The sequence below is a fragment of the Helicoverpa armigera genome, chromosome 6 (assembly GCF_030705265.1).
Source record: "Helicoverpa armigera isolate CAAS_96S chromosome 6, ASM3070526v1, whole genome shotgun sequence".
Lineage (NCBI taxonomy): Eukaryota > Metazoa > Arthropoda > Insecta > Lepidoptera > Noctuidae > Helicoverpa > Helicoverpa armigera.
In genome coordinates this window covers 11,324,174-11,351,180 of record NC_087125.1, presented here as the reverse complement: position 1 = coordinate 11,351,180, position 27,007 = coordinate 11,324,174, and the positions used below count along the sequence as shown (strand labels likewise).

Here is a 27,007-nt window from a genome sequence, read left to right as displayed (position 1 = left end):
ATCTAAGGGAAATTAAAGCTCAAAAATGGTAACAAGGTTACCTATTTATACATTTACAAAGCGTATTATCCTCCTATAATAAATAGTTGCAAAATTAACTCTTGAACTCTTGTGGGCCCAAGAATATTAAATAATGTGATATCAGGAAATAATCGTTTTAAAAGTTTCAGACTTATTTTGGAGGGAAATTATGAAACACTTTAATATAGAAATTAATTTGGCAGAAGATTACATCAATTAAGAAAATATATTTCTGTCGATTCAGAATTATAAAGAGCGATCAAACGCAATTATAAAATAATTACTGAAATAAAAAGAGCGACAATATTTTGTCAACGAAACGCACGTGAAACCTAACCAAATATTCCTACACGAGCTTACCACGACTTTACTTCCGAAAACTTCACAATTATCACTGAAAATATATTAAATAACTTAAACACTAATATTTATCACACCTATTTAAATATTTGCAATAAAAACTCCGTGGAATATTATTAAAAACTCACTTTGGCCGAAAACACGTGTCGTTGCCTCGACACTATTTAAATTTCGTATTTCGAACTTGCCGAACGCACTCGACGGCGACCGAAGACCGAATATCCTATTTACTGGAACGCGAGCGACTGATCACTGAAGTGTTGTAGAAGCCCTTTGCTCCACGAAAAATAATAACAATACTCATCAATCAAATTTGATCTCTAACACGTTAGCATAAAGTCAAAAGTTGAAGCAAAACTTTTTAGTGTAAATAATCGTGGTGTACCTGAAATGAATGTTGCTGTTTCTTTTGTTCTTATGTGTTTTGGGATGTGTGAAAGGGATGGCAGATGGAGAAATTCGCGCATGTGCCACGCTTCCCCATAGACTTTGAAATGATTCAAAGAAGTTTTTATGGAACGTTTATTGTTATCGACAAGTTTGTGCTACGCCATGATATTTTATGAGCTATCTGCTTTATGGCAAGATCGGTAAGGCTATAGGAAGTTCTTACGAACTGATTTATGATACATTTCTTGCTATAAATATTTTTTATGAAAGATGTGGTATACCTACATGAAAATGTATTTTTTTTTTTCAGGGTGATGAAGTCTAGAAAGACATTTTCCATTTCCAATGAATAAGTTCTAGGGTACCTATACGATTTGACATAAAAAAGTTAAGAACTTTTAGTTAAATAAACTCGTAAAACAAAAATATAAAATCTAGTAGATTGGTCGTAATTAAGTACGTAACGTAAATGAACTTGATATGGAATTTCACATCGAAACTAAGAACTTCTGAGAAAAAATCTCGTAAGTAATCGAATAGCTTTTCCACGAAGAATGAATTTCCTTATTCACAATAATCATTCAATTAATCAACATAAGACTAGGTACTTTCTCCTAATCATCATTATACACAAGTCACTGACTCATTTCGCCGTCTGTTCATAGTTCTTAGAAAAACTGCGGACTTCGACCATTCCGTCCCAAAAATAAACTACCTGATGATTGATTCGAAAAAACTTACCGACACACACAGGCACAGTGTCGTTCCATCTATTGTCATCATAGCACCATAATAGACGCGCCCTCTGTCGCGTGTCCACGAAAACAAAGTTGACGTTGCACATGTAGTGAGCTACGTCTTCGTTGCGGTACACTAGGTAGCCGTTAGATGGCGCTTGTGGCGTAACACAACCTATACCTGTGGGTGCAAAAGTTTGCCGTTAGATGGCGCTGTACTCACAAAACGTTTCTAGACGAAAATTATAGATGGCGCTGTTCACAATTCATTGTTGCAATTGTAAAATTAAATAGATGGCGCTGCGTGTTTTAAAAACAAAAATATACAAGCTTACATACATTAAATTGAATTAAGGACAAATTAAGCTACAAAACAAGCTTCAACTTACTTTTATAATGTAACAGCACCCCTCTCTTAGGGTAAGCTCCTTTGGACTTAGCTTCCACGGCGACATCGACGACGTTGGTCACTGATGTCAATCTTAGAGGCAGTTCCACCTGCTCACAGGAAGACAGGAGGGAATCTCCATTCTGGTCCTGAACCGTCACGAAGTCCGTGCAGCGGTTCTCAAAAGGCCCTATACCTGGGGAGATGAGAAAACTAATTTTAGTGGGACGTATTTTTTAGGGTTCCGTAGCCAAAATGGCAAAAACGGAACCCTTATAGTTTCGTCATGTCCGTCTGTCCGTCTGTCCGTCTGTCCGTCTGTCACAGCCGATTCACTCGGAAACTATAAGTACTACAGTGATGAAATTTGATGGGAATATGTGTTGTATGAACCGCTACAAAAATATGACACTAAATAGTAAAAAAAAGAATTGGGGGTGGGGCCCCCCATACATGTAACTGAGGGATGAAATTTTTTTTTTTCGATGTACATACACGTGTGGGGTATCAATGGAAAGGTCTTTTAAAATGATATAAAGTTTTCTAAAAAACATTTTTCTTAAAGTGAACGGTTTTTGAGATATCAGCTCTCAAAGTCGTAAAAAGTATGTCCCCCCCCCTCTATTTTTATAACTACGGGGTATAAAATTCTAAAAAAAATAGAGGTGATGCATGCTAATTAACTCTTTCAACGATTTTTGGTTTGATCAAAGTATCTCTTATAGTTTTTGAGATAGGTTGATTTAACTGTAATTTACGGAACCCTTCGTGCACGAGTCCGACTCGCACTTGGCCGGTTTTTGTAATAAAGACTAAGTTAAGTTGAAAATTTGAGGTAGGAAGTTCGATTATGAAACTTGAAGATCTTTGTATAACGACTGGTGAGTCGAGCTGTTTTGCATAAGATTTTTTCTGTATTAGATTGACTGTCCTAGACTTCGATAACATGTCAGGTAGTTATACCTACTAAAACACAAAATGTAAAATGTGTGTAGGTAGGTGCGTCAGTACCCTGAATAGCAAATAATGATATTAGCAGCTAACCCAAAAACTTTTTCAATTAGTTCTACATTCCTGAAAAGCACCCCATTTGCATTTCCATCGTCCAATTAAATGTATTTCGCGTCCATGCAAGATCCAATTATGAATGCCAGTTACAGCCGTTACTATCATAGTTAACGTTAATGAGTTAAAAACTAAATCGCCAACTCGGTTCGTAACTACGAAACAGAATATTTTATCGCGAGACTAGTGAGGCTGGTTTTTGTTCCTAGCTAACTAGATTAAGCTGGTTAAAGTAGGATCCTTATTTTTTTAGAATGACCTACTTCTTCTTATGGATTATTCGAAATCTTTCAAAACGGTGCAGTAGACACACAAAACACGAAAAATACATGTTAAAAAATGCGAATTAAAAACAGCTACTAGGGGTGACACTGAAACTGCGGGAAGAATGGATTAATTCTGAGATTCCAAAAGGTTTTTGAGTGTCTCTCGTACCTCCCTCTCTATTTACCTAAACTGCAAAAGGCGCTGGTAGAGACCATACACGATTGTAGGTACTAAGAACTCAGACATGACTAGAGTATCTTTTAGCTTTGATTCTAAAGGAAAAACATATGACAGTCAATCACAAAAGAACTATCAACACTCACTTCTCAAACTGACATCCATAAGCGTGACCCTAACCCTCTGCTCGGGGTTAACCCGCAACCGCCAGCGGCACTCGTCGCCGACATAGAAGTGCGGATACCCCGGGGTTCTGATGTACCCCTCGCTGTCTTCTCCGACTTCGGCTATTGTCACTTCTCTGTTGCAGTAGTGGACTGATAACGTATCTGGAAGAAGGAAATTCTTAAGTTAGTATAAAAGTAGATAATGTAATCATCATCATCAAACAGACAGAATTGTGTTGCTACAGATTTTGTTTCAGCACTTCTTCCCATCAAAAACACATAGGAAGTGGTGAAGTACGGGCGTTTTTGGGGACTGTCTTTTATAAACGTGACCTCTAAAAAGTGCTAGTATTTCCAGCCTACTTTGAATTAAATTTTTGTCAATGCAACTTTTGAAAGGAAATTGATGACAGACTATTTAAGCGCCCAGTTTATATCAAATAGTACTGAAAATTTAAAGTAGGTACTCGTTCTCAGGTAACTTTAAAGTATTCCCATAATTTTATTATTAAAAGAATAACAAGACAAAAGCCATAAGGCAATTTCGTATAATTTACTTCAGCGACCTACTACTAATTTGCATTTCATTATTTATAAGGCTGTGCATAAAAAGCAGTTGTCGGCTTCCCGCTAATCTACAATAATGACCACCCGTTAAGTCAATGACCCCGAATGCAGCGATAAAAATTACTCGCGTAGTTCAGAAAGTGCATAAAAATATTGTTTTAGGAATTTGACTAGCAAAAACTGGTTATTAACATTTTCCCAAATCCCATAGAAGTAAAAAACTGTACATGTTGGCCATAAATGTATAAACGGACTAGTTCTTTACTAGATATTAATTAAAGAACATAGAGGATTAATATGTACATAGTTGGATTATGCAAAACAGTAATTAAAAGGTACACAAAGGTAAAAATTACGCATGAAAATAATTTTCATTTTGATGCACCCGGCTGTAATAACTACCTTAACAACCAAATAACAACCTTGGTGTTTCGATATAAGGTAAAAAATCGCTTGTCCAAGGATCCTTTTCTCCATATTTTTTCTTTGTTCCGTTTTACGACTTTTTTCCATTAAGTAAAAAAATAACACCTCATTTCCTTTGTCAAGGTAAGTGAATCACCATAATTATACAAGAAACGCATAAAATTGTCGCTCTGGTAAGACATTAACGGTCAAAATGTTTGGACTATAAAATAAATGTATCGGAAGATATCGCCTGTTGTCCTTATTGTGGTTTTAGTTCTAATTTGTTACTGTTTTATTGATGTTATAGAACTCGTTAACTTTGGAAACGTAGGTACGCATGACTGAATTAGTTATACGATACTGGGATTTTTACATGGAAATCAAAGGACGGACTCCTAAACCGTGGAGTCTGATCATAGTTGAAAAATATTGTTTATAAACTGGCTATTTAGTGCGGTTACAGCATCCACAGAAAATATTTCCCATCATCATCAACATCATCTCAGCCATAGGACGTCCACTGCTGAACATAGGCCTCCCCCTTAGACCTCCACAGATACCTGTTGGAGGCGACCTGCATCCAGCGTCGACGGCGACCTTTATAAGGTCGTCTGTCCATCTTGTTGGTGGACGTCCTACGCTGCGCTTACTAGTCCGTTGTCTACACTCCAGCACTTTTCGACCCCATCGACCATCTGCTCTGCGAGCAATATGGCCTGCCCATTGCCACTTCAACTTGCCCATATTACCCGTGCCAGGATAAAATGTAACCAAGACTCTACAACAACGTATGTAGCTTTCTATTGGCTAAAGATTATTTTGAATTGTTTCAATAGATTCATAGTTTGCAAGTTGCAAACCCGAAAAACTCACAAACCTTTTACTAATCGCTAAATAACGATCATGCTTCAGGACCTCCAACCGACAAATGGTTAACCTCCCTCCTAAATCCCACTACGATTTAAGCTCCAAAAAATTCTTCATTTCTACCAAAAAGAATCCTATTTAAGCTCGTTAGTAATAATTTCACGAAAATGTTCTTCTGCCCTTAGGTAAGGATACTTAATATAATTTATAAAACTCATATTTTGCCGCTAGGTACTACTTAGTTAGTGCCAGACACATTATTTATCGTTTAATAAAACGCTCGTTAGCCGTGTTTTAATAAGCGAAAAAACCTGTCTCATTAAAGTTTTTATTACGTCATATTTTTTGAAAAAATATATTTATTCTGAGCAGATTTTAAGGGTTTAAAACTTGCTCTGGCAGACAGATATGACGCCAAATGCAAAACCCTCATCTTTAGTTAACCAGTAAAATTTTAAGCTATCAAAATTAACCAACATCATTAGAAAACCACAAAAAAAAAACACTAAACAAAACATATTTAAAATACCCCTTCATCATACCAAAAAAAAACACAGAAGACCGGTACTATCAAAAATATTTTGTTACCCATAATAATTTAACATCATAACAACGCTTTCCGCCCTTCGCCCGCCCAAAACCGCCCATCAACACAAACGTGACAATTTGAAAAGAACTTATGTATCCTTTACTGTGTATGGACAGACACCCTTTTTTATTTTTTTTTCAACAGACACAAAAGAGCTCTTTTGAAGGTCTGTAATAACATAAACTTGATATAATTACAATAATATAATGTTGTCGTAACATGCATTCATAAGTACGTTACTATTATAAAACAACTGTGGGGTATTGTTTGGTTATCATACATGAGTGTATGTAATGTTGTAACGTATAATTTAGTATAGACCTAGTCAAAGACAAAAGGAGACATGTTTTTCTAAAAGATGCCTATGTCCCAGTCCCAGTATTAAAATAAGTAAAAAGTTCGCAACTAAGTAAATAATATAACTTAACTCACAAACCTAAGGTGACGATACAATCACAAGGTCATCAACATATCAACAAAATAGAACAAATAAAATAAACATAAGATCACAATCCCACAAAAAAGGTTGCGACAAAAATAAACGAAACTGCGACAAATAGCCGCCTATGATATCTCGCCGCTGTTACCAGACGACGAAGTGACCTTGAACTCTTTCCTCCAATAACGTAGACGCTGCAGGGTTATCAAAACGCGTAAAAATGCTTACCTAATATGAAAATCTTGTGATGGAAAATTGCAGGTAGATAAAAAGTTACTCAATACACACTATTTATGTTATAAACTGGTTGAAATTTAATGTAGCTGCTTTAGCTCTAAATAGGTGCATAAATGATATCTCACCGGTTACCAGACGGCGTAATGACCTTGAACTCTTTCCACGCAAATATGCCTAGCTTACTTAATATGAATCCTGCAACGTAAACTAACTTAAGTGAAAGGAAAATTGCAGGTAGATAAGCAGTTATTTTTATGTTATAAATAATTGATTTAAATAGCTGCATATATGTATGATGTCTCACCCAAAAGCCACACGGCAATCTGACCTTGAACTCTTTTCTCCAATAACGTGGACGCCATAGCGTTGCCAAAGCTATTAAAAATATCTCTCTACTGTGAAAACCTTAAAAAGGGAAATTGCAGGTAGATAAACGGTTATTTGTGTTAATTTAAATGGAACTGCTTCAAATAGCGGCCTATATGATATCTCACCCTGTTACCAGAAGGCAATCTGACCTTGAACTGTTTGCTCTAGTAACGTCGGCGTTCTAGGGTTGTCAAGCCCTGTAGACACAACCTTACATTTTTAAAATGTATATTGCACATGCTAAAACGAGTTTAAATTAAACTGCAATACGTAACTGTTTATACAAGTATGATATCGTCTTACTCCATTGACCGGTAATGTGACCTTGAACTCTCTTACATAATGATGCTGGCTCTCTAGTGTTTTTTCAAGAACCGTAGACAAATAAACATATTTTTAATTTAATAATAATTAATGAAACATGAAGTCAAGTGTGAATTAAAGTCTATATATAAGATTAAATATGTATATAAAAGTGTAAAATAATAAAATCAGATAAAAATTTTCCGCTTTTCTAGCTTCAACCCTGTAGATATAAAATTCATACTACTCTTCTAGAACAAATTATAGTATGTAGGTATGCGCATTGCGGTTTATTTCAATGCAAGTTATTTCAGCCGCTGAAAATTATAGTACAGCATAATTTATTTATAAACAGGCTTTGAGAATTTTATTGAGATAAATTAAAAAGTTTATCGTCGACGTTTTAATGATCAATTTACTGAGATAAGATACGTACTACTTACTAAACATCTTTTTTAAGACGCCAATTTAAAAATATTGTGCTGTAAAAAATTGCATTGTAAATAAAAGGACCTATAGGAAAACCTTTTTTTGGACTAGTTTAATACAAAACGAAAACTACTTACATAGCTTTTTTTGCAGCGGATTCTATTACCTATCTAAGTACTTGTACATTTACTTACATGAATTTGATGTTAATATATCTATGAGGATAATATCAAAATCCCATCTCTATTAAACAAATCAATAGATAGCATATAAAATACGCAGTTAGCCATCCACGCGTTGAGTCAGCTAGCCTTGATACAGATCCAATAAAAATACTAACAACGTAATACCTATTTAATAGGTATTTTATTTACCCTTTCCAACAATAATATTTTACTATAGACGAAGGAAATAAGACCAATATTTTCAAACCCACAAGAATATTTGTAAGTTTGTGAGGAAAGATATGAATCTGCGTAGGCTTTCGTAGCAAATCGCGTAGGCGAGCGGCTACGAGAAATCATCCGTAGCCACATTGTAAGATAAATCTGAATGGAATTATTTACACCTTTTCTTAGTATAAATGTTTGTGCAAGCTTTTGTAGATAAATGATAGGTATCTTAATAGGCTTAAGTAAGAACATTTGAGAAAATAGACCTACCTAATCTTTTGTATAGAAATGAGCTACGAATTTATACTTACATCTTAAGTTATCCGGCCGTGCTCTCGCTGTGGCGGCATATTGGGCTGACATAGAGTAGTCTCAATATATGACATGTCATCGAAACGAAAGAAGAAGAAGAATAGAATTAATTTCGTCTGCCTTGCAAAGGAAAGTAAACATAAATGCCTGTAAAAATAGTTTCTGTAAAGGAATTTGAAACCAGAATCAAAGCACTACTCAGTACTTAGAATTCTTTCAATTTGATTACCTATATCCTATTAGATGTCGGTTAAAAACAAATAATGACGACAAGTTTCACTATTTAAATCCTCCTAACAACAAAATTAACTCTCCTACGCAAAACCAAATAAATTCACCATCCAAACCAACCACAAAACTATTGAAATAAACCAGTCTACACTTAAAACCAACAAAGATAAGGCTACGTACAGACCATCGGACATTCGATACAGTTAATATCTGCTAACAAAAAGGCTTAACTATGTAGTATTTAAATAAATCTAACAATATAATTAACTCTCTTAACAAAATTCAAATAAATTCACCATCCAAACCAACATCAAAACAATAGAAATAAACCAGTCTACACTTAGAAGCAACAAAGATAAGGCTACGTACAGACTATCGGACATTCGATACAGTTAATCTCTGCTAAGGCTCTCGTGTCTACAGGTTATTCCGAGGTCGGTCGATAACTGTCGTGAGTTACCGGCCTAACCAGGGCTGACTTTATGGGGTAGGATGGTGATTTGACGTATTGTATTATAACAACCTCTATATCGATTAAAACTGAATACAAACATCTAGGCCCCCCTCGGATCACAAAAACCTATAGGTAGCTGTCTCTCGTTGTTTCATCCATGTTCCGAGAAAACTTTATTAAGCAACCGGGTAAATTGCCTATGTATTTTCTCAGGCCCTAGACTACCAGTATACCAAATTTTATTTAAATCAGTTCAGTAATGTTGGTGTGAAAGTCCGATAACAGACATCAGACAGAAAGAGTTAGGTACAACAAAAATGTTATGTCGGTTTCATGAATAACCACAATTAAAACGGACATGTTAAAAGAAGACCACCTGAGTACATCGGCAATGCGACACTCAATCTCGATATACCCGGTCAAAGGCGCAGAGGCAGGCCAAAACTGCGGTGGTTGAGTGTCGTAAAGAAAGACATGGAAATCTGCGAACTCAAAGAGGAAGATGTCCAGGATAGAGCGAAGTGGAAGAAGAAGATACGGAAAGCGGACCCCGTCACAAGACGGGATAAACGCTAAGAAGAAGAAGAAGAAGAAGAAGAAGTTAGGTATTTACGAAAAGATCACTAACATTGTTATATTTTGCAGAGTTGCCCAATGTATACGGACTGAAGAGTTATTATACCTAGTTTCCTTTTGCTTTTGTAAAGGAACAAAAGAATATAATAAATACAATGGTTCTATGACAAATAGTACTAAGCCGTCAGTTTTCGTACAGTTCAGATACAGGCTAAATTCAAGGCAATGACTGGACTATTTACTATCTGGAAATCTAGAACAACATCGATTAAGCCATGACTAAGGTATTTTAGCAATGGTTTCTCGGTGTTTGAGGTTGTTGTTACTTTCAAGTGTAATAATTTATTGTTGTTGGAATAGAAGAAAATAAAAATCAAAGCTGAAGTTTGTTTGTTTATTTGCTGAAATGCGCTAATCTCAGGACTTATTTTTATTACTGGACCGATTAAAAAACATGACGATGTTAGGTAGCTCATTTATCGAGAGGATATTAGAGGTATAGGCTACTTTATATAGAGGTTTGCGAAGTAAGTCTTATGGGAACAGGGTGGAACTGCTGGCAAAAGCTAGTATTAGTATTCCTTTAAAAAACTTCGGTATTGGTCATTTTCTGCCTAGAATCGTGTACCGCAATGCGTTTAGATTTTTTAAAGAAAATTGTCTTTCTTCGACCTAAAACTTCAAGAAGAGCCATCTTGTATCGAACCCGTGTCATTTTAGTAGGTAATAAACATTATACGTGCTCAAAATGCTAAACCACCTACGTTACAAAGTTTCAACCTTTTTATACTGCGATGAGAAAATGGTGATAAAGTAAAGAAAGAGATAAAACTAACTAGGGAACATGTGATGAAATTCTAGTGATTAGTTTTATTAATCTCTCTCTCATAATCTTCCTTTGGGCATTATAACAAGTTTACCTAACCCATCCTCTATACTTAAGTACATAATTATTATATCTTTGTAAATCTTATATAGCTGATAAAAAGATGAAGGAAAACATCTTGAGGAAACCTGGACTATACCTGGACTAGTCTGAAATCACCAACCCGCATTGAGCAAGCGTGGTGATTAATGCTCAATCCTTCTCCGTGTGAGAGGAGGCTTGTGCCCAGCAGTGGGACGATAAAAAGGCTGTACAGTAAGTTTTATATGGCATGGTAGCTGATTTCAAGCACATTTGTATTAGTTTATCTATCAATCTTTGAGAGAAAATTTATAAGTTAATTAAAATCTGCCTTTTGCATCTTCTGTTTGCTTTGTTTAAGATGTTCACAAAGTACATGTTATATTAAGCTCCAACATAAACATATATAGAGTGGGCGTTACCCACCGACAGCAGCCAGATACTCTAGAACTACTGCCTCGTTGGTCTAGCTGTCGCAAGTGCGGCTGCTGAGCACGAGGTCTCGGGTTCGATTCCCGAGTCGGGCCGAAATCGCTTTGTGGGTTTTAGAAGACTTTCACAAAGCAGCCCGGAGCCTGGAAGCTGGTGATTGATACACCCGTGCATCGGAGAGCACGTAAATGTCGGTCCTGCGCCTGATCTCTCTCCGGTCGTGTCGGATTACCGTCCCATCGGGCTATGAGAGTTAAGGAATAGGGAGTGCACCTGTGTCTGCGCAAAATGCTCGTGCACTATAATATGTCCTGCGTAGTTGGCTAACCTCCTTACATGAGAACAGCCGCCGTAGCCGATAATCGGCTAGGAGGACATCATCATCACTCTAGAACATTACTTGTGAAAACGTTTCACGTGGAATGACGTCACAGTACTTATTACTGTATGACGTCGGTATTAACTGCTCTTAGTATATCCCATTTCTCGTCTGGATTCTGTGAGGTGGTGAAATATTATTGAAATCTTTACTAATATTATAAAGAGGTAAGTATTATAAGTTTATTATCCTCCGAGCCTTTTTCCCAACTATGTTCGGGTCGGCTTCCAGTCTAACCGGACGTATTGTAAGTTTGTATGTGGGTGTAATCCTTGGAACCGCGGGTCGGATTTCCAAAATTCTTTCCCTGACCTATAGGCTACAATGTTCCTGAGCTATAGCCTATATTTTATCCCAGTACTTGCAGTAGTTCCCACGGGACGCAGGTGAAACTGCGGGATAACGGCTAGTCGTCTATATGGTTCACTATGAAAACGCTCCACGTGGAATGACGTCACAGTACTTATTACTCTATGACGTTGGTATTAACTGCTCATAGTATATCCCATTTCTCGTCTGGATTCTGTGAGGTGGTGAAATATTATTGCAATAGCTGTTTACATATGTGATTCACTGGAAGTGAGATTGCGTCATTTACATGTATGTATATGAGCTACCTACGGTTTGTATCGTAGGTTTTAAGATTGCAGTTCGTACATAAATAAAATATCATTATAGCATGTCTTAAGTTTGATTAGTCTTTCGCCTGGTTAAGTTCAATCGTGACTACCTACCTGACATATAGAAATACTTTTGCTCGGTCAAGGTATATAGTGATGTATAGTGCAATTCGATTGACATAACAGTTTCCACTTACCAGTGCTAAAATGAACTATTGAAATATTTATTTTTATAAAATCCTTATTTTACAGTTTTACTTTATTTGGTTTAAGCAAGAATTTACAAAGAACCAATTTGTATGGAACCAAATTGTATCGTTATAAACTTATAGAAAAGTTGTCTTTCCGCATAAAATTATCATTCGTGAGGCGTATTCATTATATTTCATTTTTATGACGAGCGTTTAACAACAGCTATTTGCTAAGTTTTAACATAAAACCCAAATTAAATACAAATTACTGTCTGTGTTTTGGCAAGCTTCGAGAAAAGACATAAATGGTCTTACTACAAAAACTTTAAACCCTGTTTTACACTTGTCTAATAAAATTTTGGCTGCAAAATGAACCATATGTCAACGTCATAATTTGAAATTTTTTTAGACAAGGCATAAACTAACGTTTAAAAGTTTTTGTGGTAAGACGGAAAATATTTTACTTTACTTCGAAGACGCTTTTAAGCAAAACCGTGTTTATAACTTATTTTATAATTAAGTGAGCTTTTCCTACGGTTAAATATTTTGAAGAGATTTAAATATTATTTATTTCTTTCCTGTAATTTATTAGGATATCGATAATAATTTAATTAGAGTCTGTTTGTTTGCTTAAACGCTCTAATTTCTTGAACCACGGGGCCGATTTCATTTAGTGGTAGGTAGCCCGTGTGATGAGAAAGAATAGGTGGGGCCAACTATATCCAGGTAAGACGGCTGGCAGAAACTAATTTACAATAAAGCATTAAAAATCTCATTCGCACCACAGTCGGCAGGGATCGTGACCAAAACCACTGCATTGCCACGTTCGGTACGTTATCATAAATTGCAATCTACATTAGTCCCCAATACTATTCTTTTCCTACCCTTCAGAGCACATATATCAAAACATCTTTAATTTCCCCACAAAATACGCCATATCCAATTATTTATAATCTCCATTTTTATCAGTAACGAAATCGGCTCGGCAGATTAATCTCATCGACAGATTCGGTTCGGGGATCGCTTTGATAGATTAATGGTGCGTGGCCCAGGATTATGTAGAAAATATTCAGTTATGTAGTACTGGATTTATTTGGTTAACTAAAAATGTTTGAGGCTTCGTTGGGTTTCATTATGTACTTGTAGGTGGTTTATGATGATCATCTTTTACCTATACCACTATCCAGCTGTTTCCCTGTTGCAGTTGTGTCCTGGATATAAAATGTAACTTTATAATACATAGTATATATTAAATAGCCTAATAAAATATAATATAGCTTTAACCTTACGTCATCTAAATCGGTTAAGAAACTTTTTGCCGCCGAAAACCAAAGCAATGCTTGTGCAGTCCCTAATATTTCCTATTATCGACTATGGTGACGTGTGTTACTTCGACCTCAATGCGGACTTGCTCAACAAACTTGATCGGCTCATCAACAACTGCATAAGATTCGTCTTCAACCTGCGGAAGTACGATCATGTTTCTGAGTATAGGACGCAATTGAAATGGATGTCCATTCGTCAGAGAAGATCGATGCGTGCCTTGACGACCCTTTACTCTTTACTTAACTCTCCTACTCCCCCCTCGTATCTAATTCCTCATTTTCAATACCGTTGCTCCGGTCATTCCAAAAATCTTCGCTCTTCTCACAATCTTCTTCTTCACTGTCCTTCTCATACCTCTGACACTATCCACTCTTCTTTTCACATTCAAGCTATCCTTCTGTGGAATGCGCTGCCCTCAGAAACCAGGAAGTCACCCAGCAAACAATCTTTCAAGAGTGCTGTGCGGAAGTACTTGCTTAAGAAATCGTTGGCAGAATCATCATCATTCTAATTTATTGGTATATTATATGTATATATGTATGTATGTATGTATTTATTGTTATTTGTATTAATATTGTTGTATTTAATTAGTATTTAGTGTTTATTCTTCATTAAGTTTTCGTTTTACTTTCTAATGCACCTACCATGTTTTTCTCTGCATCACCCTAAGGTTGACTGGAAAGAATGCCTATGGCATTAAGTCCGCCTATGTAATATTTTTGTTGCATAAAGCTTAAATAAATAAATAAATCGGAATATTTTTTCAAATCTTACTAATAGTTTCAAAGATTAGCACGTTCAACCAAACAAACAAGAAGACTCCTCAAGCGTATTAAACTGAAGAGATTAAAAGTGAACTAACTAGGAAAAGGACCTAACAGATCAAGATGCAGAAAGAGAAGTTGGATGATCAAGGGTGAAAACTGAGCGATAAGGCACACAACCCGAGCCACCAGTGGCCCCAGTACATTTAACATCGTTTTTATCGTTTCCAAAATCAGCGTACGATTGGCAGTCCTTCGATGTGAGTTTAATGTTCTTATAGCGAGGGTGGGAATAGCAATTATCGTTGCAACCCCACAAGCGAAATAGTTTCTCAAACAATTACATAGAACACACTAGTTATCAAGCTACTAGTAGTAACTTGCAATCAATTGAGTAGGAATGGGAAAGTTATATGTAGGAACATATGTATTTGCATCGATTCATTGTTAATGCCGTCTGTAATCAGCTGGTAAATCGAATCTTTTTCCTTAAAGCAAAGTTCTAAGGGAAATCTAATAAACTATTAATGTTACAGTTTTTGTATGAGGTTCACTTTATGTATTTAATAGTACTATGACAGAAATTGTCTTATTACATAATCGACGAATACATAAATTATAACAAATGCATATATAATATTTCATAATCTATAAACCTATTCCAATAAGCCACCTGCACTAACGCGACGATCTAGATCGAAAGCCAAATAAACACCACAACAATTAAAAAAGAAATATTAACATAACAATACACACCCCTAACCTATATTGGCAAAAAAAATTGGTCCATCACTTTATCGCGGGGACCAAAAAAATTTGCCAGTAAGTGTACGTAGGACAGGGTTTCTCAAAGTGGGGTGCACGGACCCGTTAGCGGTCTGTAGCATGTGCATCAGGGGTCCGCAGTAGGTCAGTTAATAGATTTTAAACATATGTATTGTGAAATTGTGTAGTAAACTCGACGAGACATTGTAGTTGTTGGGTGGCGAAACGACGAAGGTTTTTTAAAAATATTCTTTCACATATCCGTGGAATGATTTAAATTGTGAAAGTGGTCCATGATTGCAAAGTTTAAGAAACCCTGACGTAGGGGTAGAGTATTGTGTCAATTTTTTTGCCAGCGTGTGTACGTAGGGGAGGATAGACGCATTGTGTCGCCAATCAGGGTAGCAGTAGATCGCACGTGTCCGGAATTCGACACACACGACGCTTGTTGTTCATAAGGGTGCATGCAAGGTATGACAGTGCTGCGAGATGCGAGACGAGTGCTATAATATTATGTAACAATAATGACATGTATCAACTTTGCTATTGTTATTTAGCTTTTGTATTTGGTAAAGATGAGAAAGCATGGAATGGAATAAGAAAAAGCCGGTGAGGCATACTTGTGCATGTAAATATACATGCACATTGTTTTTGTATGACTCGGCGACACAGCTCCTTATGTCTATCAGACATATTTTTTTTTTGTGGTTATAACACTTTTGTGCCTGATTTTTTTAGTAACCAGAGCAGATTTTCTTTTTCAATAGAAAAAAAATCTCTGGATTCATTAGAAAGGTTCCTGCTATTTTCTTACCCTCTGCAAAAATAAATCTATTTAATCACAATGAACCACCGTCACCCACATTCTTAATAAGCATACAAAAATAATAACTGTTCCATTCGGAACCCAATATTAATATTGCAATAATAGCCATTCATAAAACCGATATTATTGCGAATAATATGAAAACATCCATCATTTTATGGTAATACCCATTGTGGTCTATAACGAATGGGCATAATATACACTGACACCAAAATGTCCATTGAATGAAAAAACAGAAAATTGTTTTATTAATGTGGGTTGTGATTGTGACCTATATTGGAACTGGTTTTGACCCACATTCGGAATACTGAACGATATTTGAAAAGCAAATATGTATTTCACTCAGAAAATAGATAAAAGTATCCATAGCCATAGTAACTATTTAGCTATCTGCAGTGTGATTCTATAAGATTTCACTCTAAACTTCGCATCTGAATCCGCCGTGAGTTACTACACTAGCGCTACTCTTGCGAGCGTGTTTGCGAGTTGAACTAAATTAAACTCGAGATTTTGACAGATAAAGTATGAGATGACTTTTAGAACGTTTTGAACCGAATGCGAAGTGAGAGTGAATAGCGAAGTGAAATGCGAGTTGTTGTCTGAATTTTATAGAATCGACGTACTGCACCTTCCTCGATAAATAGACTATCTAAGTCTGAAAGATTTTTTATAACGCGACCAGATGGTTCCATAGGTCAAACGATTAGACGAACTCTGAAAGATTTTTTCTAACGCGATTAGATGGTTCCATGGAACAAACAATCTCTTCAGCTTTATATTAGTACGGAATACTCTAAAAATATGAAAAGCTTTCAGCTTGCAAATATCAGTTTACAAAACTTTCCTACTTTTTTATTTCCAGCATTTGTGCAGACAATATCTTCAATTTACGCTTCTAATATGCATTCGAATAAATATTCCTTTCTCCTCTTTTGTTATGAAAAAATATTTTCCATAATAGGAACAAGTTGGCTATTCAAAGTGCAGTTTGCATGAAGCTAGTGCATAACGAGTGAACTTTATGCATTATTCCTGCTGGATTTACGTGGGTTTGCAAAGTTACTTGTGTGAGAGATGCATGCATTATGTTGCATTATGTTTGGTTCATCAGACCTTTGAGTTAAGCTTCAAAAGTTATTTATTTGAGAGTAGAATGGTTATGAGAAAAACTATTATCCACCAAGGTTTTTTAGTTGAAGCAAAAGCAAGTTTAACAACATTGAAACTTCATTGTATAAATATTAACAATGGAAATATAGAAATACGAAGACAATTATCTGCTTAGTCATTTCCCAACTATGTTCAACTATGTTGGGGCACTATATCGATATATCGACATTCTTTTGTCCAACATAACATTCGATATTTAAAATTCTCACCCAAACAACAAAAGGCACGCGATAACACCCCCCAAACATGAGTTTACAAAGACCACATAAATTGTACAATTCCTTTGAAATCGCGCGCACGTGACGACAACTGTATGTTGCCATACTCCATTAGTTGCCCCCAACTTACTGATATTTTAACAATTCGGGGTAAAATGTGTCAATGCTATGGCAAACAGAAGTACCAATATAACTTGAGCCCTGCACTTCGTACGCGTCGTACAAAAGTCTATGACGACAGCGAAAATGAGCATCGTGCTATGGGTCTATATAAACTGGTTGTTTTAACAATGGGAAGCACATGGGATTCCCAGGGGTAAATGTACTGTCAATGGTATATGGTGTTGTAATTGTTGTTGCTTTAGAAGTAAAGTTGGATTGGCAAAGTTTGTTCTTGTTGAAATAGATTTACAGTCAATTTTCGCTTTGGGTATTCAAAGTTGGTGTTTGACATAGTGAGGACGATCAAACTATCAGTTAGTTTATGGCGTTTGCTTTACTTTAGATGTTCCCACGAACATATAGATTGAAAATACGTATAATTTTTCCCCCTTTTTTATTTTTGTAAATATGTAAATAAAATTGTAAAATAGTAGTTCTGTAAATATTTAAATATAGATCCGTATAATTAAGTTGGCATAGTATTTGAATATTTCTTATGAATAATTATGACTTTTTATAATTAACAAATGAACGTATTTCGGAAGGCATATTCAATTGATTGGTGTCATTTGAAAATCAATATATTAAAAGCCAGAAAGTCTAACAACCAGTTTCATCGAGGGGTAAAGGGTGGCCCAGGTTACTGGGTTGAGAAGATCAGATAGGCAGTGGATATGGAAGTGATACAATGGTCAGTTCAGCTGCAGGTTAGACTGGAAGCTGACCCCAATATAAATATGCAATTTTGTACAATATAATATTTATGTTAGTCTTTAAGGTATATATCTATGGACCAATGCAGCCAGAAATAAAAGTTTTTGATTTGATTTGACTTGATTTGATATGTAGTTGATTTTCCCAAATAAGCTAGGCATTTGCAGTTCATTCAAACCCAAAACCACAGACATACAAAATGACAAACTAAACTTGCAATTTACACCCCAACACATGGCTTGTACCCTATAACACTTTAGGCGTGATGTAATACATCTGTTGCAATATAAATCAATTTCACACCTAGTAACGCCATGTGCTCTGTGGAACATATTTTTATGGGAGTGTTAATTAATTAAATTGTATTGGTCTATTAAATTAAGTTATTATGGGTGATGGTGAAGTGAAAAATATTATTTATGTGGGGTCAGTTTTAGGATCGTTTTGGTTTTAGTTACTTGTATGTAGGGAAAGGTAAAAAAATTGACTTCTATCGAAGCTTAATCTCAATCGGTTCAGACTAGTACTTATACCTTCTCTTACCAGTCTACCGAAGGGGTATCGGGTTGAGGAGGTCAGATAGGCAGTCGCTCCTTGTAAAGCGCTACTCAGCTGAATCCGGTTAGACTGGAAGCCGACCCCAACATGATTGGGAAAAAGGCTCGGAAGATGATGACTTATACCTTGATTTCATTTCTCAGTTGTATTTTTTTAAGGTAGATAATTTTTATGTAGACCTCCTACGTATAAATATAAGGTAAGGTTAAGTATCCTATGTATTTTACAAGCTTTGCGGATGTTTTCAGAACGGGAATCCAGCTTACATGCAAAATACCACTGCGTACTGTACTTAGTGCTCCTATATTTTCCCGGCAATTTTCGTTTCACGACTAATTAGCCGAAGTACAGTCAAGGAGAAAAGTCTTTGAACGTATTGTGAACGCAGACTTGAAGATAAAAGTTTTAAGAACTTAATACCGACTTATTAATTACAGATAGAAGACATGAAGTGGTGCAAAAATGTTTTACCCACAGGATAAAACTATTCAAAATTACTTTTAAAAACAGATACCAAAAATGTGCCTAGGTTTTGATGTCATTTTGTGCAATTTAATGCCTATTTTTGAGTAAAAACTTTTGTCGTTGACTATACGTGGAAATGTTATCCATTCTGCGCATCTGACGCAGTAGTTTAATTAACACCGCTCTGCCGTCACTGCGAGATGTCAGAATAACATGAATGTGAACAATTTTTGAACTGCAATAGCCGGTTTCAAATTGGTTTATATTTGGTGCAATTTCCAAAACCAAAAATATGAAAGTATAAAAAAAAATCCTGACCTTTCGCTGGGATAAAGAACTCAAAATAATTCTGCAATAATCCTATATTGCGCAAAGAAAACGTGACTTTACAGTTATTATTTCTGCCATCTTCTCCCTTGATGTCTTATCTGACATAAGAAAACCTCTTCCTGTTTTGGAAGTCGGTTAAAAATACAACTTGTATACGTTGCTTACCATCAAAACAAGCATATTTAATGAACACAGCTCCTGGCGACCAACTCTTCGACGGAGGAAAGTCCTCATACAGCAGAAAGTTGCAATGATTCACGCCTGTACATCTATAACAAACGAAATAGATATTATTAACAACAATGTTTAAAGTAACAATAGGAAATACAGACACAGGCTTAATTTCTGTACTATGATAATATTAATAAGTTGAAGAGTTTCTTTGCTTAAACGCGCTATTCTCAAAAACTACTGGATTGGTTGGGAAAATGTTGGTGTTTAAGTTAGCCTACTTATCGAAGAAGGCTATGGACTACTATTTATCCAGGTCTACCGAGTAGGTAATTCCCAACGGAATGCTGGTAAAACCGCAGGCGGGAGGAGATCCGAACTAATATTATAGTACTCGTACATACGAATAACATTAAAGCAGCTAAATCGATTGAACTAAATCGGTTATAGTTATGTTTTGCTATAGTTATGTACAGTCAACTTCAGGTCAGTGGTAATAGTTTTATAGGAAAATCGTACTTATGACTATTGTGTTAAGGTGCATGACAGTTACTACTGATGTGCAGTTTACTGTACAAGTCCGTAAAGAAGTTTCCGTAAGCGAAACAAACTTGTAAGTAGGTAAGTACTTTCTTCTACTGATCATAATAGAAAAGAAAAGCTCCATAATATAATCATTATGATAAATCCTTAATACACATAAGAGCTCCTTCATACATCCTTAAGTAATTCTCATATAAATATTAAGTGTACTAGTCGGCCGATTGTTTGGGCTCATAAATCATAAAGATGAATACGCACAGACAGTACACACATAACAAGGATCAGGTATTTAGCTGTATCAGACTGACTGAAAATTCTGATTGGAATCAAGATTTATTTTAAAAAAAATGTTGCGTACCATCGGGCGACTGTCGGCCGACTGTTTAGTTTGCAGTGTTATTAAAGCTACAAGTACAGAGTGCCATCCGAAACACAGTCATTGGTGTCCAAGATATACTTCGAAAGTATATACAAGCTTAGGAAAGTTGCATTGGTACTAGCCTGACCTGGAATCGAACCTACGCCCTCATACTCGAGAGGTTGGCTCTTTACCCCCTAGCTTACCACGACTACACAACACAAGAACAGTGAGAAACTATGTAACTGTAATATGTGACAGTCTATTGCTCAGTAAGCACTTTAATCTCCGAATTAAGTGCTTCATGAAGTCTCATGAGTACTTTAGAACAATTTATTGCTTGCAAGTCGCTTGAATATCAATTGAATAGTAGGAGTTTATACTAGTGCACATAAATGTGGTTGTTATAGGAGTAAATTGTGAAGGAATGAACAGTGAAACGTAAAACAAGTCATCATCATCCTCCGAGCCTTTTTCCCAACTATGTTGGGGTCGGCTTCCAGTCTAACCGGATGTAGCTGAGTACCAGTGTTTTACAAGAAGCGACTGCCCTATCTGACCGCCTCAACCCAGTTACCCGGGCAACCCAATACCCCTTGGTTAGACTGGTGTTAGACTTAATGGCTTCTGACTACCCGTAACGACTGTAAAGGATGTTCGATGACAGCCGGACAAAAAACATAAAATATTTTTTTAAATAATCCCGATTTTTTTTTCATAGCTTTTCAGGGTTTAATAGAAAAACCAAGGACATATAATTTATTTTATATAAGCTTTACAATATAATATACCATACTAATTATTAGACAGAAAAGAGACATGACGAGGGTAGTCATAAAAATGTACGACTTCATAAAGACGGCTTTGTGAATTTTCATCACGTATGTGTTAATAGAATTCAGTTTAATTTCGTGTTAATTTAGCTTTGTTAGTAACTTGTATGGTGGCACTGAAAAGTTTAATTCAGAAGGACAAACACTGAAAGTTAAATAGAAGTTTTTAATAATATATTCTCTTAGCAGTAACTAATGTTATTAAAGTCTTCCAATCTTTTTTTTAACGTCGTCAAAAATCATCAAATGACCCCTCCCGCTGTGGGTTAGCAGTGGTGAGGGAGTGTCAGACTCTTACTGACTAAAAACCGTCGCGTTCCGTCGTTGGCCTTTTATGTACCAGGGCCGCGGTAACTCTTTCGAACAATCCCGTAGCCCCGGCAAAGTCTTCCAATCTCAAGGAAGTTTTCAGTACATAATTTTTTATTTGATTTAATCTATTTAAATATCAGTTGATTTCTAAAATAATCTGAGAAATGTCATGAAAATATTTATTTTGCAAATGAATAACCTCAGCTTAAACCGGCATTTTTTTCTGATGGTCCATTTCTAAATATATACAAATTGACAACAAAATTATGTATGTACGGTAGACCGCACATCAGTGGTAACTGTCGTGCACCTTAACTCAATAGTAATAAGCACGATTTTCCTATAAAACTGTTACCACTGACGTGGAGTTGACTGTACATATTTAGAACAGTTTGTATGGACTTAACCTTCTGAAAGTTTTGCTGTTTGTAGACAGTGCTAACTAGGGGCTCGTGTTAGAACATAATTAAATAATAAATTATTAATTAAATATCGCGTTAGAGGGAAATTAATGCTTCGCGAACAATGGTTTTTCATGCTGATGTTTTACCGAATTACAAAGAAAAAGGAAAAACAAGTGTAACAAGATTTTTCGTTCCTTTGATGTTTTTTAAAGCTTTTTAAACGGCTTCCCAAAAAGCAGGAGGTGCCCCATTTGTCATAACCTTTCACTATGTAAAATGTTAGTTGATTGTAACTCCTAATTTCTTCTATTTCAAACATCTCCAACAAATATTTTTTTAATCAGTCAGTTGTGCCATTTCTCCGAGTTCAGACTTTTGTAAGTCTGTTCTGCCATTTTAACCCATTAGACCTTTGAATATATCTCAGCAAGCATGCATAAATTTCTATATACGAAGCAGAATGTTTAATATTCCGCCGGCGTTCACCACTTAAACCTATGTAAGTCAAGGGTTAACACCCTATAAGCGTAAAGGGTTAACTCATTAAGTTATGTGATTGCTAATTAGAACCCCAAGTACTGTTGTGTAAGGATTTAGAGGTAATAAGGGTATTGTAAAGGAAAATAATTATTGTTATTGACCGTACTCGTTACAGCCTTTTTTTCGTCCCACTGCTGGGCACAGGCCTCCTCTCACACGGAGAAGGATTGAGCATTAATACTCGCTGTATTGTAAAAGGAAAATAATAATTATTATTGTTCACCATACACGCGCATATTATTATGATTTATTGGAGATAATTAATGTAATTATGTTTTGTTATTAGTGCTGTCCATTTATCCATGTTTATTTTATTATAAGCTTGATGTTAAAATAGAAGCTTTTCGTTATTTTTTTAAGCTTTTCGTTCTTTTTTTCTGTCAAAGATATGGCAGTAGATATACGCAGGTTTCTAACTGCTGTAAGTTGTAGGTAAATATCGTAGTGTGATTTTGTGCTGACAAATAGAGATTTTGATAGTTATGTAGAGTGAAAATGAAAGATAGATTCATAGAGCCAAATATCTACAAACTCTACGAATTCTCAAATTATTTCCCTCCTCGCGCCTCAGCCCTTAAATAGTTCCGAGCACCCTTTCCTAGGGTAAGCGTTTGACCATTTACCTTTAACTAACAAAAGTACACTCAAATGCAATGATGAGCATTTTCACACTCTCCCCATTTCACCCTTACTCAAATACCTCTTATATCTTTTATTTTGATTACCTGTCCATTAATTCAGGGGACTTTCCTGTACCGTTCTTAATTCAAGTCAACGTTTAACTACGACCATTTCCAATAAGTATTTTATTTATTGCTTGTTTTGCTTATTGGAGACTAGATAGGACCCTGACATTACTTGTGTGAGGCTTATGTTAAAATTCTATCCCTAGTACTTTAGCAAACCAACCGACAATTAGAATACTAGCCGTTTTCCAGTTTCACCCGCGTCCTTTGGGAACTACTTCCCGTACCTGGATAAAATATAGCCTATGTTCACCAGGGATAATGTAGCTTCTCAACAGTGAAATAACTTTTTCAAAACGGTCAAGTACTTTCGAAGCCTAGTAATGTCTTTCCTCTTTATTATATTAGTATAGATTTATTAACACGAGTGGGACTTATAAATGCAATTCGAACTCTAGTAACTAAGCAAATCATTAATTATGGGTAGAATATTGAGACCGGTCGTTATCTTTAGTAACTGATCTATCAGCAGATAGATAAAGTATAGGAACCAGCCGTTATTTGATCAATACTGTTACATTAAATAGCAACATTGAGTGTTGGCAACGAAAACTGCATTCAAATTACATCATGCATGGAGCTGATAGCATCGGTTAATATCCACCTTCGAGTTTCGCCCCTACGATAGGGAAGGGAAATGTTATATCGATAATTTATATCGATATGGCTTTTGCATGTTGGTTGAGGAATTTTGGTGATAGTTGCGTGTATTTTGATGTATGTGTGAATGTTTATTCAAATAAGTAATGCGTTAGTGAAATTGCTCATTAAGTTATTTTAGAATATTTTGTCATCTGTGTTTTATTAATGGGCTAAAATTAATAAAAATATTTAAATGACCACATTTTTAATACTTAATTGGCATTAGAGTTGAATTCGTAAACTATTTCAATGTATTGATTTTTTTAAAATTAAATAAATGCGTAGACGTATTTAATTTAAGTTAAATATGAGTAAAATATTGACACGGTTGCACATCACTAGCAGTCGATAAGCGTACCTGCATACACACCACTTTGAAGTAGGAAGTGACTGGCGAGTGGTTCCCGTGATTAATGGCGTTCACTACGATTACAATATACGTACTTAAATATTTGACAGCCCTACTGACTGCATGAGTGTTCGAAGATTTAATATCCATTAGTTAGACAATTTACTGAGTAAACATGAAATGTAGGGCTTTTAGCTCGTTTACAATGAAATGATGGTTATCATCATTTTCATTTTATTCGAGCGACTTTAAGTAAGTATGTGTAATGTAAAGTACTACTATAATTCTAAAGTACTGTTTACCTATTGAAGAGCATTTTTACTTTCATTGCATATCATCAAACTAAGCAATTTTTGCTTTTGTTACTGAGTTCCATTTGCCATAAAAGTAACAAACGTTTTTCAACTACAATACTAAAGAAATTAAGTATTGGATGATATTTATAAGCAAATAAAGCCATACTTAGCGTATTTATAGCTAATTTCCGAATGCTTTGGTCCGAGCTTTATCTCTTGATTTTTAAGAGATGATTAATAAACCACCCGCGGACAAAAATATGTATCAGAACCTGACTAAAATAAGTGTAACCTTATTACCCTTTACTACTTATGGAACTTAATTTGTGTGTTTAATATACATACATACTAGTATTTGGACGCATACGCTTTTACCCTGTCAATGTCAATCAATATACCGATAACATCTGTTACATTCATACACCTGGCCATATTGTGCTTAACTACATATAATACTGAATTATTCAATGATACGCTCTATCGGACAAACAAACAAAATAGTTGGTAATAAAGCTGAATTAACTGTTAAGTTTCCTGTCATGTCTTGTTGAGTTTGAATAATTGGAGGTTTCGGAGGGTTTAGAATTGTTTCGGGTTTTCCACATTTTAAACTGAACAGCGGTTATACAAGAGCCTATGTCTAGCATATATGGTGTTTGGTTCAATATTATCTTATCTGGCCAAAGTTTTCATTACCTCTTCAATTTATTTGACTATACAAGATATACCAAAAAACTACACAATAATTCATTTGTCCCAGGACATACAAAAGTGGCCTTAGGAACATCGAAATATTCCGGACTTTTCAGGATAAAATTCGAATCCCGTTAACATGGGAGCTACCACCACCACATCAATCAAAAGCTCTTAAAACATTTAACCACAACCACAAAATTAAACCCCTCTTCAACAAACAATAACACCATAAATTATAACATCACAATTTTAAAATGGCCGACATTATTCAAATTAGCGCGCGATCAAGCGCGTGCGCAGTCGGACGCGGCATTTATCAAACATGGCGGCGGTTCCGGTTAGCGTGACGTCACGTACGTCACTTCCTGTATGTTGCACCTGTTAAGGGCTGATGTGACCTATAAATTTGTAATGAGGTTTTATTTATTTGGATGTTTTAGAAGAATAATTTCTTTTTGATTAGCTTCATGATTCATAGATGAGTAATCCATCTAATATTGGTCTTTTGCCTTTCCCATAACTTCCATTTGCAGGTGCGGTAGACTGCACATCTATGAAGTCTGAAGTTGACTGTACATACCTAAGTATAGGTAAATGAAAAAAAATATATTTTAAATTAACACAAAAGACATCATCCATTTTTTCGTCGAAAATCAAATACCAACAAAAAAGTACTATATTCCGATAGAACACAGCCGCCTGAGCATTTGTGAATATGGCACCAAACCTATAGCACCATTTTATTGGCCGACACTTTTTACTTCCTTTAAAATCGCGAAACCCATTTCTCAATCAATTTCATCCGTGTCGGACATCCATTAAATTCTCTGAATGCAATATATTATGGGCACGCTACACTTATCCGCGACCATTCGTGACACGCCGACCGTAAAATAACGAACCGTTTTAGGGACATTTTCAACCAAAAAGATAAACATCCGATTAAGGAAAACTTCGCCAAAGCCTTTTCCAAGCCAGGATCGACTTTAAGTCTAACCGGATGCTACTGAGTATAGTTATCGGCACAAATCTTGAGCTCAGACCTACATCTGCGCAGAAGTGATTTATTAGCAAAGAACCAATCCCGAGTAACGGCTATGACGCGATGCGCTGCGGGCCAATCACCGCTTTAGCTCGCCCCCGCGCCTCACTTCATACCACAAAAGGGACCCAATAAATTACTTCTGCGCAGGTGAAGGTCAGAGCTCAAGATTCATGCTGATAACTATACCAGTGTTTCACAAAGAGCGACTGCCTGTCTGACCTCCTCAACCCAGTTGCCCGGGCAAGCTGGCTGGCTTCTGACCACTTGTAACGACTGCCGAAGATGTTCAAACGACAGCATCATTTATCATTACAACTACTTCAATACTCTTAAGTACGAATAAACATTTTAATAAACGAATGATTCCTAAAGCAAGGTTAGGCAAGAAGTATGGCTTAAAAAAAACCCCAAGTCATAGAAAAAGACATTTGTTGTTTAACCAATCGATTACATAAACGATTGTCGGTGAAATTGTACCCTAATGTGTGTAAACCGCACAT

The 27,007-nt window shown here is 35.8% G+C and overlaps 1 protein-coding gene across 2 annotated transcripts in view; it reads right to left on the bottom strand.

Annotated features, from left to right (window-relative positions):
- The window catches only part of LOC110382286 (uncharacterized), a 118,778-nt gene that overhangs the window by 22,889 nt on the left and 68,882 nt on the right, over positions 1-27,007 (bottom strand). For both annotated transcript variants that reach the window (XM_049852172.2, XM_049852174.2), the window contains exons 3-6: positions 19,738-19,841; positions 3,552-3,734; positions 1,898-2,092; positions 1,513-1,689 (exon numbers count right to left, since the gene is read on the bottom strand). In XM_049852172.2, coding sequence (XP_049708129.2) covers positions 1,513-1,689; positions 1,898-2,092; positions 3,552-3,734; positions 19,738-19,841 — 659 coding nt within the window. The remainder of the gene's footprint in view (positions 1-1,512; positions 1,690-1,897; positions 2,093-3,551; positions 3,735-19,737; positions 19,842-27,007) is intronic.